General features: G+C 49.5%; 1 protein-coding gene across 1 annotated transcript; it reads left to right on the top strand.

Annotated features, from left to right (window-relative positions):
- The first annotated feature begins 16,767 nt into the window (after positions 1 to 16,767).
- Positions 16,768 to 18,119, top strand: LOC137361194 (putative uncharacterized protein DDB_G0290521). Its single transcript, XM_068026117.1, has 2 exons — positions 16,768 to 16,836; positions 17,199 to 18,119. Exons 1-2 carry the CDS (start codon positions 16,768 to 16,770, stop codon positions 18,117 to 18,119), a joined length of 990 nt encoding a protein of 329 aa, XP_067882218.1.
- Positions 18,120 to 20,081: the final 1,962 nt, after the last annotated feature.

The following is a 20,081-nucleotide window of genomic DNA, read 5'->3' on the forward strand; positions in this document are numbered from 1 at the left end:
GACCTGTAACTACCGGGTTTACTCCATCTCTTCTTTTCATGCAACATGTATAGCCAACCAGCTCTCAAAAACCATTCCTTTATCCAAGGTAGAATGACAGATTCTGTCCAGTGCTTTTGCTATTTGTATCTTTCCTTTCCTAAGCAACCCACGTACATCCCATCTGGAGTAATTGGTGTACTGTAGTGAGGTGGAATGAGGCGGATAAGTAGTGGTATTATCACTGCACTAGTAACCCAGAGACACAGTGTGTTGATCTGGAGACATGGGTTCGAATCCCACGACAGCAGAAGGTGGAATTGGATTGTAATTAACAAACCTGGAATTAAAAGCTATTCTAATGATGGCCATGAAACCATTGTCGATTGTTGTGAAAACTCATCTGGTTCACTAACGTCCTTTAGGGAAGGCAATCTGCTGTCCTTACCTGGTCTGGCCTACATGTGACTCCAGACCCACAGCCGTGTGGTTAAATCTTACATGCCCTCTGAAAAGGTATAGCAAGCCAATCAGTTGTACCTGACCACTACGAAGGCAATAAAAAGAAATGAAATCGGGATGCCCCACCCAGCATCGACCTAGGCACCGGAAACGACAACGGCAAACCCAGCCCTGTCTACCTTGCCAAGTCCACCTTACTAACATCTGGGGGCTTGTGCCAACGTCGCGAGAGCTGTCCCACAGACTAGTCAAACAACAGCTTGACATAGTCATACTCGCGGAATCATACCTCACAGACAATGTCCCAGACACTGCAATCACTGTACCTGGGGATCCCTTGTCACACCGAAAGGTCAGACCCAGCAGAGGTGGTGGGACTGTGGTCAACAGTAGGGATAAAGCTGTTCTTGGAGTCCTGAACATCGACTCTGGGCCCCATGAATTCTCATGGCATCAGGTCAAACATGGACAAGGTAACCTCCCACTGATTAACACCTACCGCCCTCCCTCAGCTGATGGGTCAGTATTTCTGCATGTTGAACACCACTTGGAGGAGGCACTGAGGGTAGCAAGGGCACAAAATGTACTCTGTGTGGGGGATTTCAATGTCCATCACCAAGTGCAGGACCACTACTGTCCGAGCTGGCCGAGTCCTGAAGGACATAGCTGCTGAACTGGCTCTGCAGCAGGTGGTGAGGGAACCAACAAAAGGAAAAACATACTTGACCTTGTCATCAACAATCTGCCTGCCGCAGATGCTTCTATTCATGACTGTATTGGTAGGAGTGACCACCGCACAGTCCTTATGGAGACGAAGTCCCGCCTTATCATTGAGGATAGCGCCCATCGTGTTTGTGGCACGATCACCGTGCTAAATGGGATAGATTTCGAACAGATCTAGCAATGCAAAACTGGGCATCCATGAGGAGCTGTGGGCCATTATCAGCTGCTAAATTGTACTCAACGACGATCTGTAACCTCATGGCAAACTGGCATATCCCCCACTCCAGCATGACCATCACGCCAGGAGGACAACACTAGTTCAATGAAGATTGCAGAAGGGCATGCCAGGAGCCGCACCAGACATACCTCAAAATGAGTTGTCAACTGGGTGAATCTACAACACAGGACGATTTGCGTGCCAAACTGCATAAGCAGCTTGTAATAGTCAGAGCTAAGCGATCCCATAACCAAAGGATCAGATCTAAGCTCTGCAGTCCTGCTGTGATTCAGCCGTGAATGGTGGTGGACAATTAAACAACTAACTGGAGAAGGTTGCTCCACAAATATCCACATCCGCAATGATGGGGGAGCCCAGAACATCAGTGCGAAAGATAAGGCAGAAGCATTTGCAACAACTTTCAGCCAGAAGTGCCGAGTTGATTACCACCTACAGCATTACAGATGTCAGACTTCAGCCAATTCGATTCACTCTACATGATATCAAGAAATGACTGAAGGCACTGGATACTGCAAAAGGCTATGGGTCCTGACAACTTTCCAGTAATGGTACTGAAGACCTGTGCTCCAGAACCTGTCGCACTCTAGCCAAGCTATTCCAGTGTAGCTACAACACTGGCATCTACGCGGCAATGTGGAAAATTTCCCAGTTATGTCCTGCACACAAAAAGAAGGACAAGTGCAACCTGGCCAATTACCGCCCCATCAGTCTACTCTCAATCATCAGCAAAGTGATGGAAGGTGTCATCTACAGTGCCATCAAGCAGCACTTCCTTAGCAATAACCTACTCAGTACTAGCTAAACTGGAGTCAATGGAAATCACGGGGAAAAGTCTCTGCTGTTTGGAGTCATTCCTAAAACAAAGAAAAATGGTTGTGGTTGTTGGAGGTCAATCATCTGAGTTCCAGGACATCACTGCAGGAGTTCCTCAGGGTAGTGTCCTGGGCCCAAACATCTTCAGCTGCTTCATCAATGACCTTCCTTCAATCATAAGGTCAGAAGTGGGGATGTTCGCTGATGATTGCACAATGTTCAGCACCATTCGTGACTCCTCAGATACTGAAACAGTCCGTGTAGAAATGCAGTAAGACTTGGACCCTATCCAGGCTCGGGCTGATAAGTGCCAAGTAACAATTGAGCCACACAAGTGCCAGGCAGTGACCATCTCCAGCAAGAGAGAATCTAACCATCTCCCCTTGACATTCGATGGCATTATCATCGCGGAATCCCCCACTATCAACATCTCAGGGGCTACCATTGACCAGAAACTGAACTGGAGTAGCCATATAAATTCCGCGGGTAAAAAAGCAGGTCAGAGGCTCGGGATACCGAGGCGAGTAACTCACCTCCTGACTCCCCAAAGCCTGTCCACCATCTACAAGGCACAAGTTAGGTGTGTGAGGGAACACTCTCCACTTGCCTGGATGGGTGCAGTTCCAACATCACTCAAGAAGCTTGACACCACACAGGACAAAGCAGCCCACTTGATTGGCACCCCATCCACAAACATTCACTGTCAGCACCACCGAGGCACAGCGGCAGCAATGTGTACCATCTGCAACATGCACTGCAGCAACACACCAATGTTCCTTAGACAGCACTTTCCAAACCCCGACCTCTGCCAATTGGAAGGACAAGAGCAGCAGATGCAGGGGAACATCACCACCTGCGAGTTCCCCTCCAAGTCACACGCCATCCTGACATGGACCTGTATCACCATTCCTTCAGTGTTGCAGGATCAAAATCCTGGAACGCCCTTCCGAAGACCACTGCGGTGTAACTATCTCACATGGACAGCAGCGGTTCAAGATGGCAGTTAACCACCACCTTCTCAAGGGAAATTAGGGATGGGTAATAAATGCTGGTACAGCCAGTAACGCCCACATCCCATGAATGAATAAACTTTACATAATGCTTTGGATTAAAAGGGGTTAATTGAACCTGTTTGTTCAGCGACTGTGATTAATGTTAGTCTCAATGAACACTAATTGTGTCACTGGAGGATCTTCATCTTATTTCAATAACTGACTGCTTTCAATGTGTCATCCCGAAGTGTCAGCGGGAGCATCACCATCGGTACTAACAAGGATCAGCAGCTCCAGAGAGAGGAGTGGAATGGTCAGAATCTGAGAACATAGATTGGAACGCAACAACAATGGGTCAGAATTTAATAAGAATCGATTGGAATGTTACAACAATGAGTCAGAATCTGAGAATAATAGACTGGAATGTTACTACATTGGACAGGAGTTTATCCGATTGGTTTGCCTTTTTTACTGCGAATTATGATTGGATAACATTACCTTATCAGATCTTTTGGGCACTGAAGATAATTCAATTCTTTTACTATCCCATCCTCGCTATTGTTGGTGTCACTGGTAAGTCTCTCTCGCCGAATCTAAGTATTACAGACTTTGTGCCGTTTTAATTTGCTGCCTCATCTTTGCTGTTGTCAGGGTTCCTGTTCAGTCTATGTGTCCAGCTATTCAATGTAGTAGTGTTATTGTTCTTCAAGTATTAGCAAGGTGGAAGTCACTGTTTTTAGTCCCCATTACAAATTCTCTTCTCTTTCCACCGACTGCCGTGCCCCATTCATATCTGACACTGAAACAGACTGTTCATTACCTCACTTATGCCTTTGACACCGAGCTGAGTTCCAATACCGTATCCTGTCCTTCATAAATACTGCCAGCTGTCACCACCGGCATATCTTTCCCTGCCTTAGCAAATCTGCTGCTTAAACTACCATCCATGGCTTTGTTAAATCCAGACCCGACTATTCTAATGCTACCCTGACAAGACTCCCGGTTACAAAACGTCATAAACCACAGCCAGTCGGAAACTCTGCTGCACATATCCCAACTTACACCAAATCCCACTCAGCCAACACTCATGTGCTCACTGACCTACATTGGTTGTGGATCTGATAAAAGCACAGTATTACTATTCTTATTCTTGGGTTAAAATCCCTCCATGACCCCACTCCTCCAAATAGTCCCTATTTCTGTTACCCATATTCCTGAAAAATGTTACGCTTAAAATATTTATCCTATTAACTTTTATAAGTGATTTTTTTTCTCCCTCTGTATCTCTCCCTGGCCATAATTCTGGACTCCGTAGATCCACTGGTGCCAAGGCTATGACGATTATATATTTTTATATTGTGGGGATGCACTGCCAGCCACTTATGACTTCTCGTGCATGCTGTTGCATGGTGCACTCGGCGTTCTGGCATCATTGGCACACGTCTTTCAAACCTGGTCTGTGCATGTCCTCTGACCACCAGTGCTACTCACTTTCAGCCAAACATGTTTTCAGCAGCATGGGAACTCGCTCTAGTTTTATTCAAAAGGACCAGTCATCCAAATTGCATGTGACGGGTTTTGAAAGAGTTCTGCTAATGTAACGTTATGGGAGGTACTTTGGATGGTTTTCTGGAGGTTGTGTTGTGAGTTGCTGCAGACATTCAGGGAGGGCAGGAGATTTGGAGATTCAATTCTGGGCGAGGTATCTGGACTGCAGTTACAGTGTCTCTGGGTCTGTAACATGACCAACAAATGGTGCAGAAGCTGCAGAGAAGGGAAGCTCTGTAAAGAGAGGGGACAGGGGAGAGGGGTTGGGGATGTGCCATACCACCCCGGGATTATCAACAACACCTTTCTTTTTTTATTTTCTTTTATTCATTAAAGAGATGTTGCATCACTCCCCAGTAATGGCGCCAGCTGCCTGTGCACAGATGCTGAGGCCATTTTTTAAAAATCTGCTAGCCCTACCAGCTTATTTAAATATTTAAATACAGAGTTAATAAAAGTTAAATAAATTAATTTCCTTTGTCCCTCTCCCAACACCAATGACACCTAAATAAATTATTTACCGCTTTTCTCCAAAACAGTTAACCATATAAACTTCCGCCCAACACCCACACCCCCCCCCACCACGCACCACCTCCCCTCCTTCCAGCCCCGCCATCAGCCAGTATGCACAAACGTGCATCTACAACCCCTCTCACCGTCCAACTACATCCATGACGCCAATTTGGCACCGTACCCCCAATTTCACTCTGAGAAATTTGCCTCCTCCCCCCCACCCGACCAATAAGGTACCTCATCCTCTCAGACGGGGATCTAAAGGCGCGGGACTGCTGGCCACTGGGCCGGAGATTGAGAGCTGCCATCCTGATGAGATATAAGTATACGTAAATCTATTAAGTATTTTAGTTTGCATATGCTGATTGTGATCCCTTCACTGAGAGATGGAGAATTGCCAGGGAGCCTTGCTACAGCTGGGATAATCAGTCTGGGACCAGCTAGCGCCGAGGTCTGTGGTAGGTCTCATCTGGGGACATCTTCAGGCCCCACCTCATATTCACGCTATGGAAAAGGAAATATAGGGCTCCTTGAAATCCAGCCGTTGTCTTCAGTTGCTGTTCCAAACTCCATTCTCTAGCTACCGATTCTATCCCTCTTCCTGGCATCTGTGTGTGACTGTTCGTAACCTTGGTTTCATATTTGACCCCAAGATGAGTTTAGGACCTCAGATATGCACATTCACTAAAATGGCCTATTCCTACCTCTGTAACATCGCCTGACTTCGCCCCTGTGCTCAAAACCCTAATTCATTCCTTCATTCCCTCTTGGCTTGTCCATTACAATGTCCTCCTGCTGATCTCCCACAGTCTACAGCCTGTAAACTGCAGGCCATCCAAAACTTTGCTGCTGACGTGTTAACTCACAGTAACTCCCGTTCACCTATCACTCCTGTGCTTGCTGACCTACATTGGCCATCGATTAAGAAACAGTTTGATTTTAAAATTTGCATCACCATTTTTAAATTCCTCCATAGCTTCACCACTGGATTTTATGGTACCCCTAAGTAAGGTCAGAGGCGGGACCAACGGGTGATTGTGGTGGAGGGCCGATGGTCACCCCATCGTCAAGTGATCTTTCTGGGGACGAGATAGGCCGTCGATGACATTACCGCCCAGCGGCCAAATGAGGCCCTTTAATGGCCACTAAAGGGCCGCTTTCTGCCATCGCTTGGATCTAATCTTTGGAGGGGGTACCTCTGCTATGTGGGGAGGGTATCTTGAACAATGTGGAACCCTCCATCGGGCTTGGGGCCTTTCCCTCTCCATGGGCAAACTGTGGCCAACGAAGGGCCCTGACTGTGAAACAATGAACCTCCCAGGACACCCCTGCACCTGGACTTTAGGACCACCAGTTCCCCTCAGCAGGAGCTTCCAGACCTGTACCGTTGACCCCGTCTCAATCAAGTGGGTCCACATTCAATTCAGGGCCTGGGTCCATGATCTCTGCCGTGCTGACAGTGGCCAGACCTCCTGGTGACACTGCCTCACTAACCTGGTGTCCAGGGTGCAGTGCTGGGCCTGGGTCGAGACATCTGCAGTACTGAAAGAGACAACCCCTCCTGGTAACCCCACTGCACACAACGTAAGTCAAGATTCCAGCACAGTGACTGCATCCAAGGCCTCTGCAGTACTGACAGTGATCACTCCTCCAGGTGAACGAACTGCACTCACCTTGAGTCCAGGTTCCAGCACTGTGACTGGGTCCAAGACCTCTGCAGTACAGTCAGTGACCACCCCTCCCGGTGACCCCAATGCACTCACCTTGGGTCCAGGTTACAGTGCTGTGACTGGCAGAAAAACCTCAGCAGTACTGACAGTGACAGCCCCTCCCGGTGACCCCACTGCACTCACTCTGTGTCCGCTGTGAAGGGGTCCAAGACCTCTGCAGTACTGACAGTGACCTCCCCTCCTGGTGATGCCAGTGCACTCACCTTGGGCCCAGGTTCCAGCACTGTGACTGGGTCCAATACCGCTGCAGTACAGACAGTGACTAGCCTTCCCGGTGATCCCACTGCACTCACCTTGGGCCCAGGTTCCAGCACTGTGACTGGTTCCAAGACCTCTGCAGTAATGACAGTGACCACCACTCCCGGTGAACTCACTGCACTTACCTTGGTCCCAGGTTCCCGCACTGTGACTGCGTTCAAGACCTCTGTTGTACTGACAGTGACCACCACTCCCGGTGAACCCACTGCACTCACCGTGGGCCCAGGTTCCAGCACTGTGACAGGGTCCAAGACCTCTGCAGTACAGACAGTGACGAGCCTTCCGGATGATCCCACTGCACACACATTGGTCCCAGTTTCCAGCACTGTGACCGCGTCCAAGACCTCTGCAGTACTGAAAGTGACCACTCCTTCCGGTGACATTACCATTTCTGCTGAGCTGCTGGCCCTCTGATTGGCCAGCAGCTCGAGGAGGCAGGAATGCCATCGTCAAAGGGAAAGGGATTCCAGGCTCAGGTCAGTGAGACAGCGGGCTGAATCCTGAAGTCCTGAAATAAGGAACAGCCTCTGCGCACTGTGAATTGAGTCAATTGTTTATGGATAGGCATAGGTACTATATTTTAAAGCGGTTGCCCGCTCAACTAAATCAAAATTGCATATTGTCCGACCGCAACAATGCAAGTTGACACTTTCCCCTCCGCCTGCACTTCTTTATAAATGCACTGTTTCACCTTTACCACCTTGGTGGCGCTAGTTTTCCCTGGACGGGAAAGTTGAGGCACGTGAGTTCCACCCATCACACTGAACATCTGGAACTGCAGTAATATTGCTACAGTTTTCATTTTAACTCAGGCAAACAATTTATTTAAATATGTGAAGTCGGGTCCTGTCACAGAGCGGTGGAGGGTTTGTCACCAAGGTTCGCCACCACTGTGAATATCGGGCCTGGTAAACCCGGCATTTCCTGGCGGGCTGCTGCCACACTAAACATCGATGCACAATGTCGATAAAAGAACAAGATCCAAGTCAGAAAATCAACACAGGACTCTCTGGTGGACAGGCTGGATGGCACAAAAACGCCAAAGTGAGGATCCCCTCCTCTCTGGCCCGGTGCTGGGAATCCCGCCTCCTACACATGTCCTTTTCCCATCTCTGCAATGTCCTCCTGCCTCACAATACACTAAGATATCCATTTTCATCTAATGGTGGCCACTAGTACAACCCTAATTTTAGTTTCTTCGCCATTGGTGGCCATACCTTCAGTTGCCTGGGCCCTAAGATCTGTCATACCTTCTCCAAACGTCTCCAACTCGGTTTCCACATTTAAGCCATTCCTTAAATCCAGCTTTTCTCCATCTTACCTCCAATCTCCTTGTGTGACTTGGCATCTTACTTTTGTTATATAATGCACCTGTGACGCATCTTGGGATCTTTTAATACATTAAAGGTGCAATATAAATGCATATTGTTGTTGCTTCGACACAGTCTACCTCCCTGTCTATGTCCTCTTGAATTCTATTGCCGTCTTCATCGCCCGTCACTATACTTCCACACTTCATGATTTCTGCAAATTTCAACATTGTGGTCTGATATCTGAAGTCTAAGTCATTAATGTATATCAGAAACATCAGTGAACCTGGTACTGAACCCTGGGGAACAGCACAGTAAACATCCCTCCAGTCTGAAAAGCAGCAGCGTTCCTGGTACTGAACCCTCCAAAACAGCACTGTATACCTTCGCACAATCTGAAAAACAACAGCAGTGCTCCGAGTGCTGAACCCTGGGGAACAGCACTAGATATCTCGTTCCAGTCTGAAAAGGACAACAGTGATCATAGTACTGAAACCTGGGGAACAGCACTGTATACCTCCCTCCAGTGCGAAAAACAGCAGTGGTCCGAGTACTGAACCCTGGGGAACAGCACTGTATACCTCGCCCAAACTGAAAAACAGCAGTGGTCCTTGCACCGAATTCTGGGGAACAGGACTGTAAACCTCACTCCAGTCTGAAAAACAGTATTGATCCTAGTACTGAACCCTGGGATCAGCACTGCATACGTCCCTCCAATCGGAAAAACAGCAGTGATACTATTATTGAACCCTGGGGAACAGCACTGTATTTCTCCTTCCAGTCAGAAAAACAGTAGTGATCCTGGTACTGAACCCTGGGGACAGCACTGTATACCTCACTCCAGTCTGAAAAACAGTAGTTATGATAGTACTGAATCCTGGGGAATAGCAGTGTATACCTCACTCCAGTCTGAACAACAGTAGTTCTCCTAGTACTGAACCCTGGGGAACAGCACTGTATCCCTCCATCCGGTACGAAAAACAGTAGTGATCCTAGTACTGAACCATGGGGAACAGCACTGTATACTTCCTTCCAGCCTGAAAAACAACAGTGGCCCGAGTAGTGAACCCTGGGGATCAGCAGTGCATACCTCGTTCCAGTCTGAAAAACGGTATTGATCCGAGTACTGAACCCAGGGGAACAGCACTGCATACCTCACTACAGTCTGCAAAAAACATCGCTGCTCCCAGTACTGAACACTGGAGAACAGCACATTACATCTCACTCAGTGTCTGACAAACAGCATTTGGAACAGCATTGCACCCTGGGGAGGAGTGCTGTATACCTCCCTCCAGTCTGAAAAACAGCGCTGGTCCTATTACTGAACACTGGTAAACAGCACTGTATACCTCCCTCCAGTCCGAAAAACAGCAGTGATCCTAGTACTGTACCCTGGGGAACAGCAACGTGTACCTCCCTCCAGTCTGAAAAACTGCAGTGAAGCTAGTACTGAACCCTGGTGAATAGCACTGGATAACGAACTCCATTCTGCAAAGTACTGAACCCTGGGGAACAGCACTGTACACTTCCCACCGGTCCGAAAAACAACAGTGGCCCCAGTATTGAACATAGAACATAGAACATAGAACATACAGCACAGAACAGGCCCTTCGGCCCACAATGTTGTGCCGATCCTTTGTCCTCTGTCAAGGACAATTTAATCTATACCCCATCATTCTCCTTTATCCATATACCTATCCAAAAGCCTTTTGAAAGTCCCTAAAGTTTCTGACTCAACAACTTCCCCGGGCAAGGCATTCCATGCCTCGACCACTCTCTGGGTAAAGAACCTTCCCCTGACATCCCCCTTATATCTCCCACCCTTCACCTTAAATTTATGACCCCTTGTAACGCTTTGCTCCACCCGGGGAAAAAGTTTCTGACTGTCTACCCTATCTATTCCCCTGATCATCTTATAAACCTCTATCATGTCACCCCTCATCCTTCTCCTTTCTAATGAGAAGAGGCCTAGAATGTTCAGCCTTTCCTCGTAAGACTTATTCTCCATTCCAGGCAACATCCTGGTAAATCTCCTCTGCACCCTCTCCAAGGCTTCCACATCCTTCCTAAAATGAGGCGACCAGAACTGCACACAGTACTCCAAATGAGGCCTTACCAAGGTCCTGTACAGCTGCATCATCACCTCACGGCTCTTAAATTCAATCCCTCTGCTAATGAACGCTAACACCCCATATGCCTTCTTCACAGCCCTATCCACTTGAGTTGCAACTTTCAATGATCTATGCACATAGACCCCAAGGTCTCTCTGCTCCTCCACATGCCCAAGAACCCTACCGTTAACCCAGTATTTTGCATTCATGTTTGTCCTTCCAAAATGGACGACCTCACACTTTTCAGGGTTAAACTCCATCTGCCACTTTTCAGCCCAGCACTGCAACCTATCCAAGTCCCCCTGCAGACGACAATAGCCCTCCTCGGTATCCACAACTCCACCAACCTTTGTATCATCTGCAAATTTACTGACCCACCCTTCGACTTCCTCATCCAAGTCGTTAATAAAAATCACAAACAGGAGAGGACCCAGAACTGATCCCTGCGGCACGCCACTGGTAACTGGGCTCCAGGCTGAGTATTTACCATCTAAGACCACTCTCTGCCTTCTATCAGTTAGCCAATTCTTAATCCAACTGGCCACATTCCCCACTATCCCATGCCTCCTGACTTTCTCCATAAGTCTACCATGGGGGACCTTATCAAATGCCTTACTAAAATCCATGTACACCACATCCACTGGTTTACCCTCATCCACTTGCTTGGTCACCTGCTCAAAGAATTCAATCAGGCTTGTGAGGCAAGACCTACCCCTCACAAAACCGTGCTGACTGTCCCGAATCAAGCAGTGTCTTTCCAGATGCTCAGAAATCCTATCCCTCAGCACCTTTTCCATCAACTTGCCTACCACCGAAGTAACCCTTGGGAACAGCACTGTATACCTCGTTCCAGTCTGCAAAAAACAGCGCTGGTCCTAGTACTGAACCCTGGGGAACAGCACTGTCTACCTCACTCGAGTCTGAAAAACAGCAGTGATCCAAGTACTGAAACCTGGGGAACAGCATTGTACAGCTCCCTCCAGTCTGAAAAGGAGCAGTGATCCTAGTACTGAACCCTGGGAACAGCACTGTGTACCTCCCACCAGTCTGAAAAGGAAAGCAGTGATCCTAGTACTGAACCCTGGGGAACAGCACTGTATACCTCCCTCCAGTCTGAAAAGGACAGCAGTGATCCCAGTACTGAAAACTGGGGACAGCACTGTATACCTCCCTCCAGTCTGAAAAACAGCAGTGATCCTAGTACTGAACCCTGGGGAACAGCACTGGAAACCTCGACCAAACTGAAAAATAGCAGTGGTCCTTGTACCGAATTCTGGGGTTCAGGCCTGTCAACCTCACTCCAGTCTGAAAAACTGTAATGATCCGGGTACTGAACCCTGGGGAACAGCACTGTATACTTCCCTCCGGTCCGAAAAACAGTAGTGATCCTAGTATTGAACCCTGGGGAACAACACTGTATACCTCACTCCAGTCTGAAAAACAAAAGTGGCCCTAGTACTGTACCCTGGGGAACAGCAGTGTATACCTCGTTCCAGTCTGAAAAAGAGTATTGATCCTAGTACTGAACCTTGGGGAACAGCACTGGATACCTCACTCCAGTCTGCAAAAAACAGCGCTGGTCCTAGTACTGAATCCTGGGGAACTGCACGTTCCACCTCCCTCCAGTCTGACAAACAGCAGTTGTAACAGTATTAACCCCTGGGGCAGAGTACTGTTTCCCTCCTTCTGGTCTGAAAAACAGCGCTGGTCCTACTACTGAACCCTGGGGAACAGCACTGTATACTTCACTCCGGTCCAATAAACAGTGGTGATCCGAGTACTGAACCCTGGGGAACAGCACTGTATACTTCACTCTGGTCCAATAAACAGTGGTGATCCTAGTACTGAACCCTGGGAAGCAGCACTGTAAACCTCCCTCCAGTCTGAAAAACAGAAGTGATCCCAGTACTGAATCCTGGGGAACAGCACAGTAAACCTACTTCCAGTCTGAAAAACAGCGGTGAGACTGGTACAGAACCCTCCAGAACAACACTGTATACCGCCCTCCAGTCTGAAAAGCAGCAGCTGTCCTATCATTGAACCCAGGGAATCAACACTGTATACCTTCCCGCAATCTAGAAAAAACAGCAGTGCTCCTTGTGCTGAACACTGCGGAACAGCACTGGATACTTCCCTCGAATTTGAAAAAAAGGCACTGGTCCTGGTACTGAACACTGGGGCACAGCACGTTTCACTCCCTCCTGTCTAAAAAACAGCAGTTGTCCCTGTATTGAACTGTGGGGAAGAGTGCAGTACACCTCCCTCCAGTCTGAATAACAGCAGTAAACCTAGTACTGAATCCTGGGGAACAGCACTGTATACCTCCCTCCAGTCCAAAAAACTATAGTGATCCGAGTACTGAAAGATGGGGAAAAGCACTGTATACCTCATTCCAGTCTGAAAAACAGTAATGATCCTTGTACTGAACCCTGAGGAACAGCACTGTATACCTCCCTCCAGTCTGAAAAACAGTAGTGATCCTAGTACTGAACCCTGAGGAACAGCACTGTATACCTCCCTCCAGCCTGAAAAACAGTAGTGATCCTAGTCGTGAACCCTGGGGAACAGCACTGAAAACCTCCTTCCAGTCTGAAAAGCAGCGGTGATCCTTTCATTGAACCCTGGGGAACAGCACTGTATCCCTCTCTCCGGTGCGAAACACTGTAGTGATCCTAGTACTGAACGCTGGGGAACAGCACTGTATACCTCACTCCAGTCTGAAAAACAACAGTGGCTCTGGTACTGAACCCTGGGGAACAGCACTGTATACCTCACTCCAGTCTGCAAAAAACAGCGCTCGACCTAGAACTGAACCTTGGGGAACTGCACTTTACACCTCCCTCCAGTCTGACAAACAGCACTTGTATAGAACCCTGGGGAAGAGTACTGTTTCCCTCCTTCTGGTCTGAAAAACAGCGCTGGTCCTACTACTGAACCCTGGGGAACAGCACTGTATACCTCCCTCCAGTCCAAAAAACTATAGTGATCCTAGTACTGAAACCTGGGGAACAGCACTGTATCCCTCCCTCCGTCCGAAAAACTGTAGTGATCTTAGTACTGAAACCTGAGGAACAGCACTGTATACCTCCCTCCAGCCTGAAAAACAGTAGTGATCCTAGTACTGAACCCTGGGGTACATCACTGAAAACCTCCTTCCAGTCTGAAAAACAGTAGTTATCCGAGTACTGAACCCTGGGGAACAGCACAGTAAACCGCCTTCCAGTCTGAAAAGCAGCGGTGATCCTTTCATTGAACCCTGGGGAACAGCACTGTATCCCTCTCTCCGGTCCGTAACACTGTAGTGATCCTAGTACTGTACGCTGGGGAACAGCACTGTTGCCTCACTCCAGTATGAAAAACAGCAGTGATTCTAATACTGAACCATGGGGAATAGCACTGTAAACCTCACTCCTGTCTGAAAATTAGCAGTGAACCTCGTACTGAACCCTGGGAAACAGCACTGTCTACCAACCTCCAGTCTGAAAAACAGCAGTGAAGCTAGTACTGAACAATGGGGAACAGCACTGTATACCTCCCTCCGGTCTGAAAAGCAGCAGCGAATCTCGTACTGAACCCTGGGGAACAGCACTGTATACCTCCCTGCAGTCTGAAAAACAGTAGTGATCACAGTACGGAAACCTGGAGAACAGCACTGTATACCTCCTTCCAGTCTGAAAAACGGTAGTGATCGTAGTACTGAAACCTGGGGAACAGCACTGTATACTTCCGTCCGGTCCGAAAAACAGTAGTGATCCTAGTACTGAATCCTGGGGAACAGCACTGTATACCTCCCTGGAGTCGGAAAAGCAGCAGTGGTCCATTTATTGATTCATGAATATCAGCACTGCATACCTCACTCCAGTCTGAAAAGAAAAGCAATGATCCCAGTACTGAACCATGGGGAACAGCACAGTATACCTCCTTCCAATCTGAAAAACTGCGTTAATACTGGTACAGAACCCTCCAGAACAACACTGTATACCGCCCTCCAGTCTGAAAAGCAGCAGCTGTCCTATTATTGAACCCTGGGGATCAGCACTGTATACCTTCCCCTAGGGCGGCACAGTGGCGCAGTGGTTAGCACTGCAGCCTCACAGCTCCAGGGACCCGGGTTCGAATCTGGGTACTGCCTGTGTGGAGTTTGCAAGTTCTCCCTGTGTCTGCGTGGGTTTTCTCCGGGTGCTCCGGTTTCCTCCCACAAGCCAAAAGACTTGCAGGTTGATAGGTAAATTGGCCATTATAAATTGTCACTAGTATAGGTAGGTGGTAGGGAAATATAGGAAAAGGTGGGGATGTTTGGTAGGAATATGGGATTAGTGTAGGATTAGTATAAATGGGTGGTTGATGGTCGGCACAGACTCGGTGGGCCGAAGGGCCTGTTTCAGTGCTGTATCTCTAATCTAATCTAATCTAATCTAAATCTCGAAAAAGCAGCAGTGATCCAGTACTGAACCCTGGGGAACAGCAGTGTATACCTCCCTCCAGTCTGAAAAACAGCAGTGGTACCAGTATTGAGTCCTGTGAAACAGTACTATTTACCGCACTCCAGTCTGAAAAACAGCAGTGGTCCAAGGACTGAAACCTGAGGAACAGCACTTTATACGTATTATTGCTTTGAAATAATTGAATTCCGTGTTTCCTGTCACAAGTGAGGGAATCTCTCAGTCAGTCCAACATTTAACTTTTTATACAAGAGCAAAGTGCTGCAGCTGCTGCAAATCTGAAATAAAAACAGAAAATGCTGGAAATATTCAGCAGGTCTGGCAGCATCTCTGGAGAGAGAAACCGAGATAATATTTCATTTAAGTGACCCTTAATCAGAACTGGGACAGATTAGATATGGAACAATTTTTAAACTAAACAGCGAAAGGAGGGAGAGGGAGGATTATGTTTAACAATTTCGGTATCATCCTTTTGTTATTTAATCTCTCCTGCCTTCCACCAATTCGTAGACCATCCCGTTTGTTCTTTCACTCTCAATCATTTTAATACATCACTGGATACAGGAACACATTTGTTAAACTCAATAAGTCCTCAATCGAACTGTTAACTTTGCTCCAGCCTGATGTATAATTTCTCTGTTTATTTCCCTTCCTCACAGTTAACTTGCTGACGATTGGGATCCTGTCTCGGGGAAAGTGCGGTCTCTCCAAATGTGTCAGTTGTTACCTGGTGGCCATGTCAGCGGCGGATCTACTGGTCATTATCCTGGACCTGATATTGAGGCACATTCCGATTGTTTATTGGGAACAGTTTAAGTTCCTGCGGTCCATCTACGTGTGTAATTTCCACGCCGTCCTGCTTTATGCAGCCACAGACTGTTCTGTCTGGTTCACCGTCACTTTCACCTTTGATCGATTTGTGGCCATTTGCTGCCAGAAGCTGCGAAGTAGATATTGCAGTGAGAAAATGGCGTCTGTGGTACTTGGAGCAGTGACTGTTCTGAGCTGTTTAAAGAACATCATCTGGTATTTTATGTTAACAGGTCCATATAGTCTGCTTAACACACCCTGGTTTTGTGATGCAACACTGGATGTTCTGCTCTCTCGGGTCTGGGGAACAATCGAGTTGCTCCACCACATTCTAACTCCGGGGCTCCCATTTGTGCTGATCCTGCTGCTCAAAGCTCTCACCGTCAGACACATTTCAGTGAACAGCAGAGCTCGCAGGAGACTCCGAGATCACAGCAGTGGGAAGAGTCGCAGAGATCCAGAGATGGAGAGTCGAAGGAAATCCATCATTTTACTGTTAGCTATCTCGTTGAATTTCATCCTGTTATGGGCAGCGTTAATGGTGTATTCAATATGGTTCCGGATGTGGATTTTGGACGGTACGTTTGCTTATCCACATGTTTTCCTGCAGGAATTGGGATTCATGCTGCAGCTCCTGAGTTGCTGCACAAACACTACGATTTATGCTGTGACCCAAACTCGGTTCAGAGAGCAGTTGAAGAATGTGCTGAAATATCCCCTAACTGCAATTGTTCAATTCATTGGATGATGAGAGAAACTGATTGACCATTTCCAGCAGCCGGGGGGGGGTGGGGGGCAGTCGCTGTAGTGACGGGAGAGTCCGGCTGGGCCTGTCGTGATGGCGAAAGGCGGTGGCCAAACCTGTAGATCTGATGCCACAGGGATTGGGGCCTGGCTTGTTGCTGTGGTGACAAAGCAGCGCGGGGCCTATCACTATTGTGACAAAGCAGGACGGGCCTATCACTGTGGTGAACAAGAGGGGCGAGGCCTATCGCTATGGTGACAAAGCGGGGCGGGGCCTATCACTGTGGTGACAGAGCAGCATGGGCCTATCACTGTGGTGAACAAGAGGGGCGGGGCCTATCGCGACGGTGACTGCTGCTGGTGGGGCCTGAGCCCATTCGCAAAGTTGAGTGTTCGCTATTTTGGTAGGGAGGTGAGTGTCGGGCCTCATTCACATGGGGACGGGCAGAGGGGGCGAGTGCGGTTCACCGTGGTTATCGGATATGGGGTTGGAGCCTGTTCCCATGGTGACACCACAATGGAAAGATCGCGGTGTCTGACCACTGGCGGCCCCGCCCACCACGATCAGCATCAGCAGCGGCCCCGCCCGCCGCCCTCAGCATTGGCAGCAGCCCCACCCACCACCCTCAGCATAAGCAGCGGCCCCACCCACCACCCTCAGCATCGGCAGCGGCCCACCCACCACCCTCAGTAGAAGCGGCAGCCACGCACAGCACGCTCAGCATCGGCAGCAGCCCCACCCTCCAACCTCAGCATAAGCAGCAGCCCCACCCACCACCCACAGCATCGGCAGCGGCCAAACCCTCCACCCTCAGCATAAGCAGCGGCCCTGCCCACCACCCTCACCATCAGCATCGGCCCTGCCCACCACCCTCACCATCTTCAACAGCCCTGCCCACCACCCTCACCAACAGCAACGGCCCTGCCCACCACCCTTACCAACAGCAACGGCGCTGCCCACCACCCTCACCATCAGCAACGGCCCTGCCCACCACCCTCACCAACAGCAACGGCCCTGCCCACCACTCTCACCATCAGCAACGGCCCTGCCCACCACCCTCACCAACAGAAACGGGCCCCGCCCACTACCCTCATCAACAGCAACGGCCCCGCCCACTACCCTCACCAACAGAAACGGGCCCCGCCCACTACCCTCATCATCAGCAACGGCCCTGCCCACCACCCTCACCAACAGAAAAGTGCCCCGCCCACTACCCTCATCAACAGCAAAGGCCCCGCCCACTACCCACACCAACAGCAACGGCCACGCCCACCACCCTCACCAACAGCAACGGCCCTGCCCACCACCCTCACCAACAGCAACGGCCACGCCCACCGCCCTCACCAACAGCAACGGCCCTGCCCACCACCCTCAGCATCAGCAGCGGCCCCGCACAGCACCCTCAGCAGAGTCAGCAGCGGCACTGCACTCCACCCTCAGCATGAGCAACGGCCCCCCCCACCACCCTCAGCATGAGGAGCGGCCCCGCCCAGCACCCTCAGCAGAGTCAGCAGCGGCACCGCACTCCACCCTCAGCATGAGGAGCGGCGCCGCGAACCACCTTACGTGAGCCTTACATCAGTGGCAGGGAAACTATTAGAGAGGATTCTTCGGGACAGGATTTGCTCCCATTTGGAAAAAAACGAACTTATTTGCGAGAGACAGCATGGTTTTGTGAAGGGGAGGTCGTGTCTTACTAATTTGATTGAGTTTTCTGAGGAAGTGACGAAGATTATTGATGAAGGAAGGGAATTGGATGTTGTCTATATGGACTTTCGTAAAGCCTTTGACAAGGTCCCTCATGGCAGACTGGTACAAAAGGTGAAGTCACATTGGATCAGAGGTGAGCTGGCAAGATGGATACAGAACTGGCTCAGAAGGCAGAGGGTGACAGTGGAAGGGTGTTTATCTGAATGGAGGGATGCGACTAGTGGTGTTCCGCAGGGATCAGTGCTGGGACCTTTGCTGTTTGTATTATATATAAATGATTTGGAGGAAAATGTAGCTGGTCTGATTAATATGTTTGCGGACAACACAAAGGTTGGTGGAGTTGTGGACAGCGATGAGGATTGTCAGAGGATACAGCAGGATATAGATCGGTTGGAGATTTAGGCAGAGAGATGGTAGATGGAGTTTAATCCAGACAAATGTGAGGTAATGCATTTTGGAAGGTCTAATGCAGGTGGCAAGTATACAGTAAGTGGCAGAACCCTTCGGGGTATTGAAAGGCAGAGAGATCTGGGCGTACAGGTTAACAGGTCACTGAAAGTGGCAATGCAGGTGGATAAGGTAGTCAAGAAGGCATATGGCATACTTGCCTTCATCGGTCGGGAAATAGAGTATAAAAATTGGCAATTCCTGCTGCAGCTGTATAGAACATTAGTTGGGCCACACTTAGATGATTGCGTGCAATTCTGGTCACCACACTACCAGAAGGACGTCGAGGATTTGGAGAGATGTACAGAGGAGGGTTACCAGGATGTTGTCTGGTCCAGAGCGGATTAGCTGTGAGGAGAGGTTGGAAAAACTCGGATTGTTTTCATTGGAACGACGGAGATGGAGGGGCGACATGACAGAGGTTGACAAAGTTATGAGCGGAATGGACAGAGTGGATAGTCAGAAGCTTTTTCCCAGGGTGGAATAGTCAGTTACTAGGGCACATACGTTTCAGAGTGAAGGGTAAAGTTTAGAAGGGATCTGCGAGGCAATTTCTTTACACAGAGGACGGTGAGTGCCTGGAACTTGCTGCCGGCGGAGGTGGTGGAAGCAGGTACAATATCGACGTTTCAGGGGCATCTTGACAAATGCGTGAATAGGAAGGGAAGAGAGGGATATGGGCCCCGGAGGTGCAGAAGGTTTTAGTTTAGGCAGGCATCAAGATCGGCACAGGCTTGGAGGGCCGAATGGCCTGTTCCTGTGCTGTCCTGTTCTTTGTGCTTGTTCTTTCTTCACCGTCAGCATCAGCAGCGGCCGAGCCCAACAACCTCAGCATCAGCAGCGGCCGAGCCCACCAACCTCAAAATCAGCAACGGTCCCGCCCACCGCACTCAACATCAGCAACGGCCCCGCCCACCACCATCAGCATCAACAGCGGCGCTGCACGCCACCCTCATCATCGGCAGCGGCTCCGCCCGCCACCCTCCGCATCAACAGCAGCCCCGCCCACCACAATTAGCATCAGCAGCGCCCCCCCACCACACTCATCATCAGCAACCGTCCCGTTCTCCACCCTCATCATCAACAGCGGCCCCGCCCACCACCCTCATCATCAGCAGCGGACCCGCCCACCACCCTCATCATCAGCACCGGCACCGCCCACCACCACCCGCATCAACAGCGTCCCCGCCCACCACCCTCATCATAACGGCGTCCACTCCCACCACCCTCATCATCAGCAGCGGCACCGC

Source organism: Heterodontus francisci, unplaced genomic scaffold (assembly GCF_036365525.1).
Source record: "Heterodontus francisci isolate sHetFra1 unplaced genomic scaffold, sHetFra1.hap1 HAP1_SCAFFOLD_789, whole genome shotgun sequence".
NCBI classification, from domain to species: Eukaryota; Metazoa; Chordata; class Chondrichthyes; order Heterodontiformes; family Heterodontidae; genus Heterodontus; species Heterodontus francisci.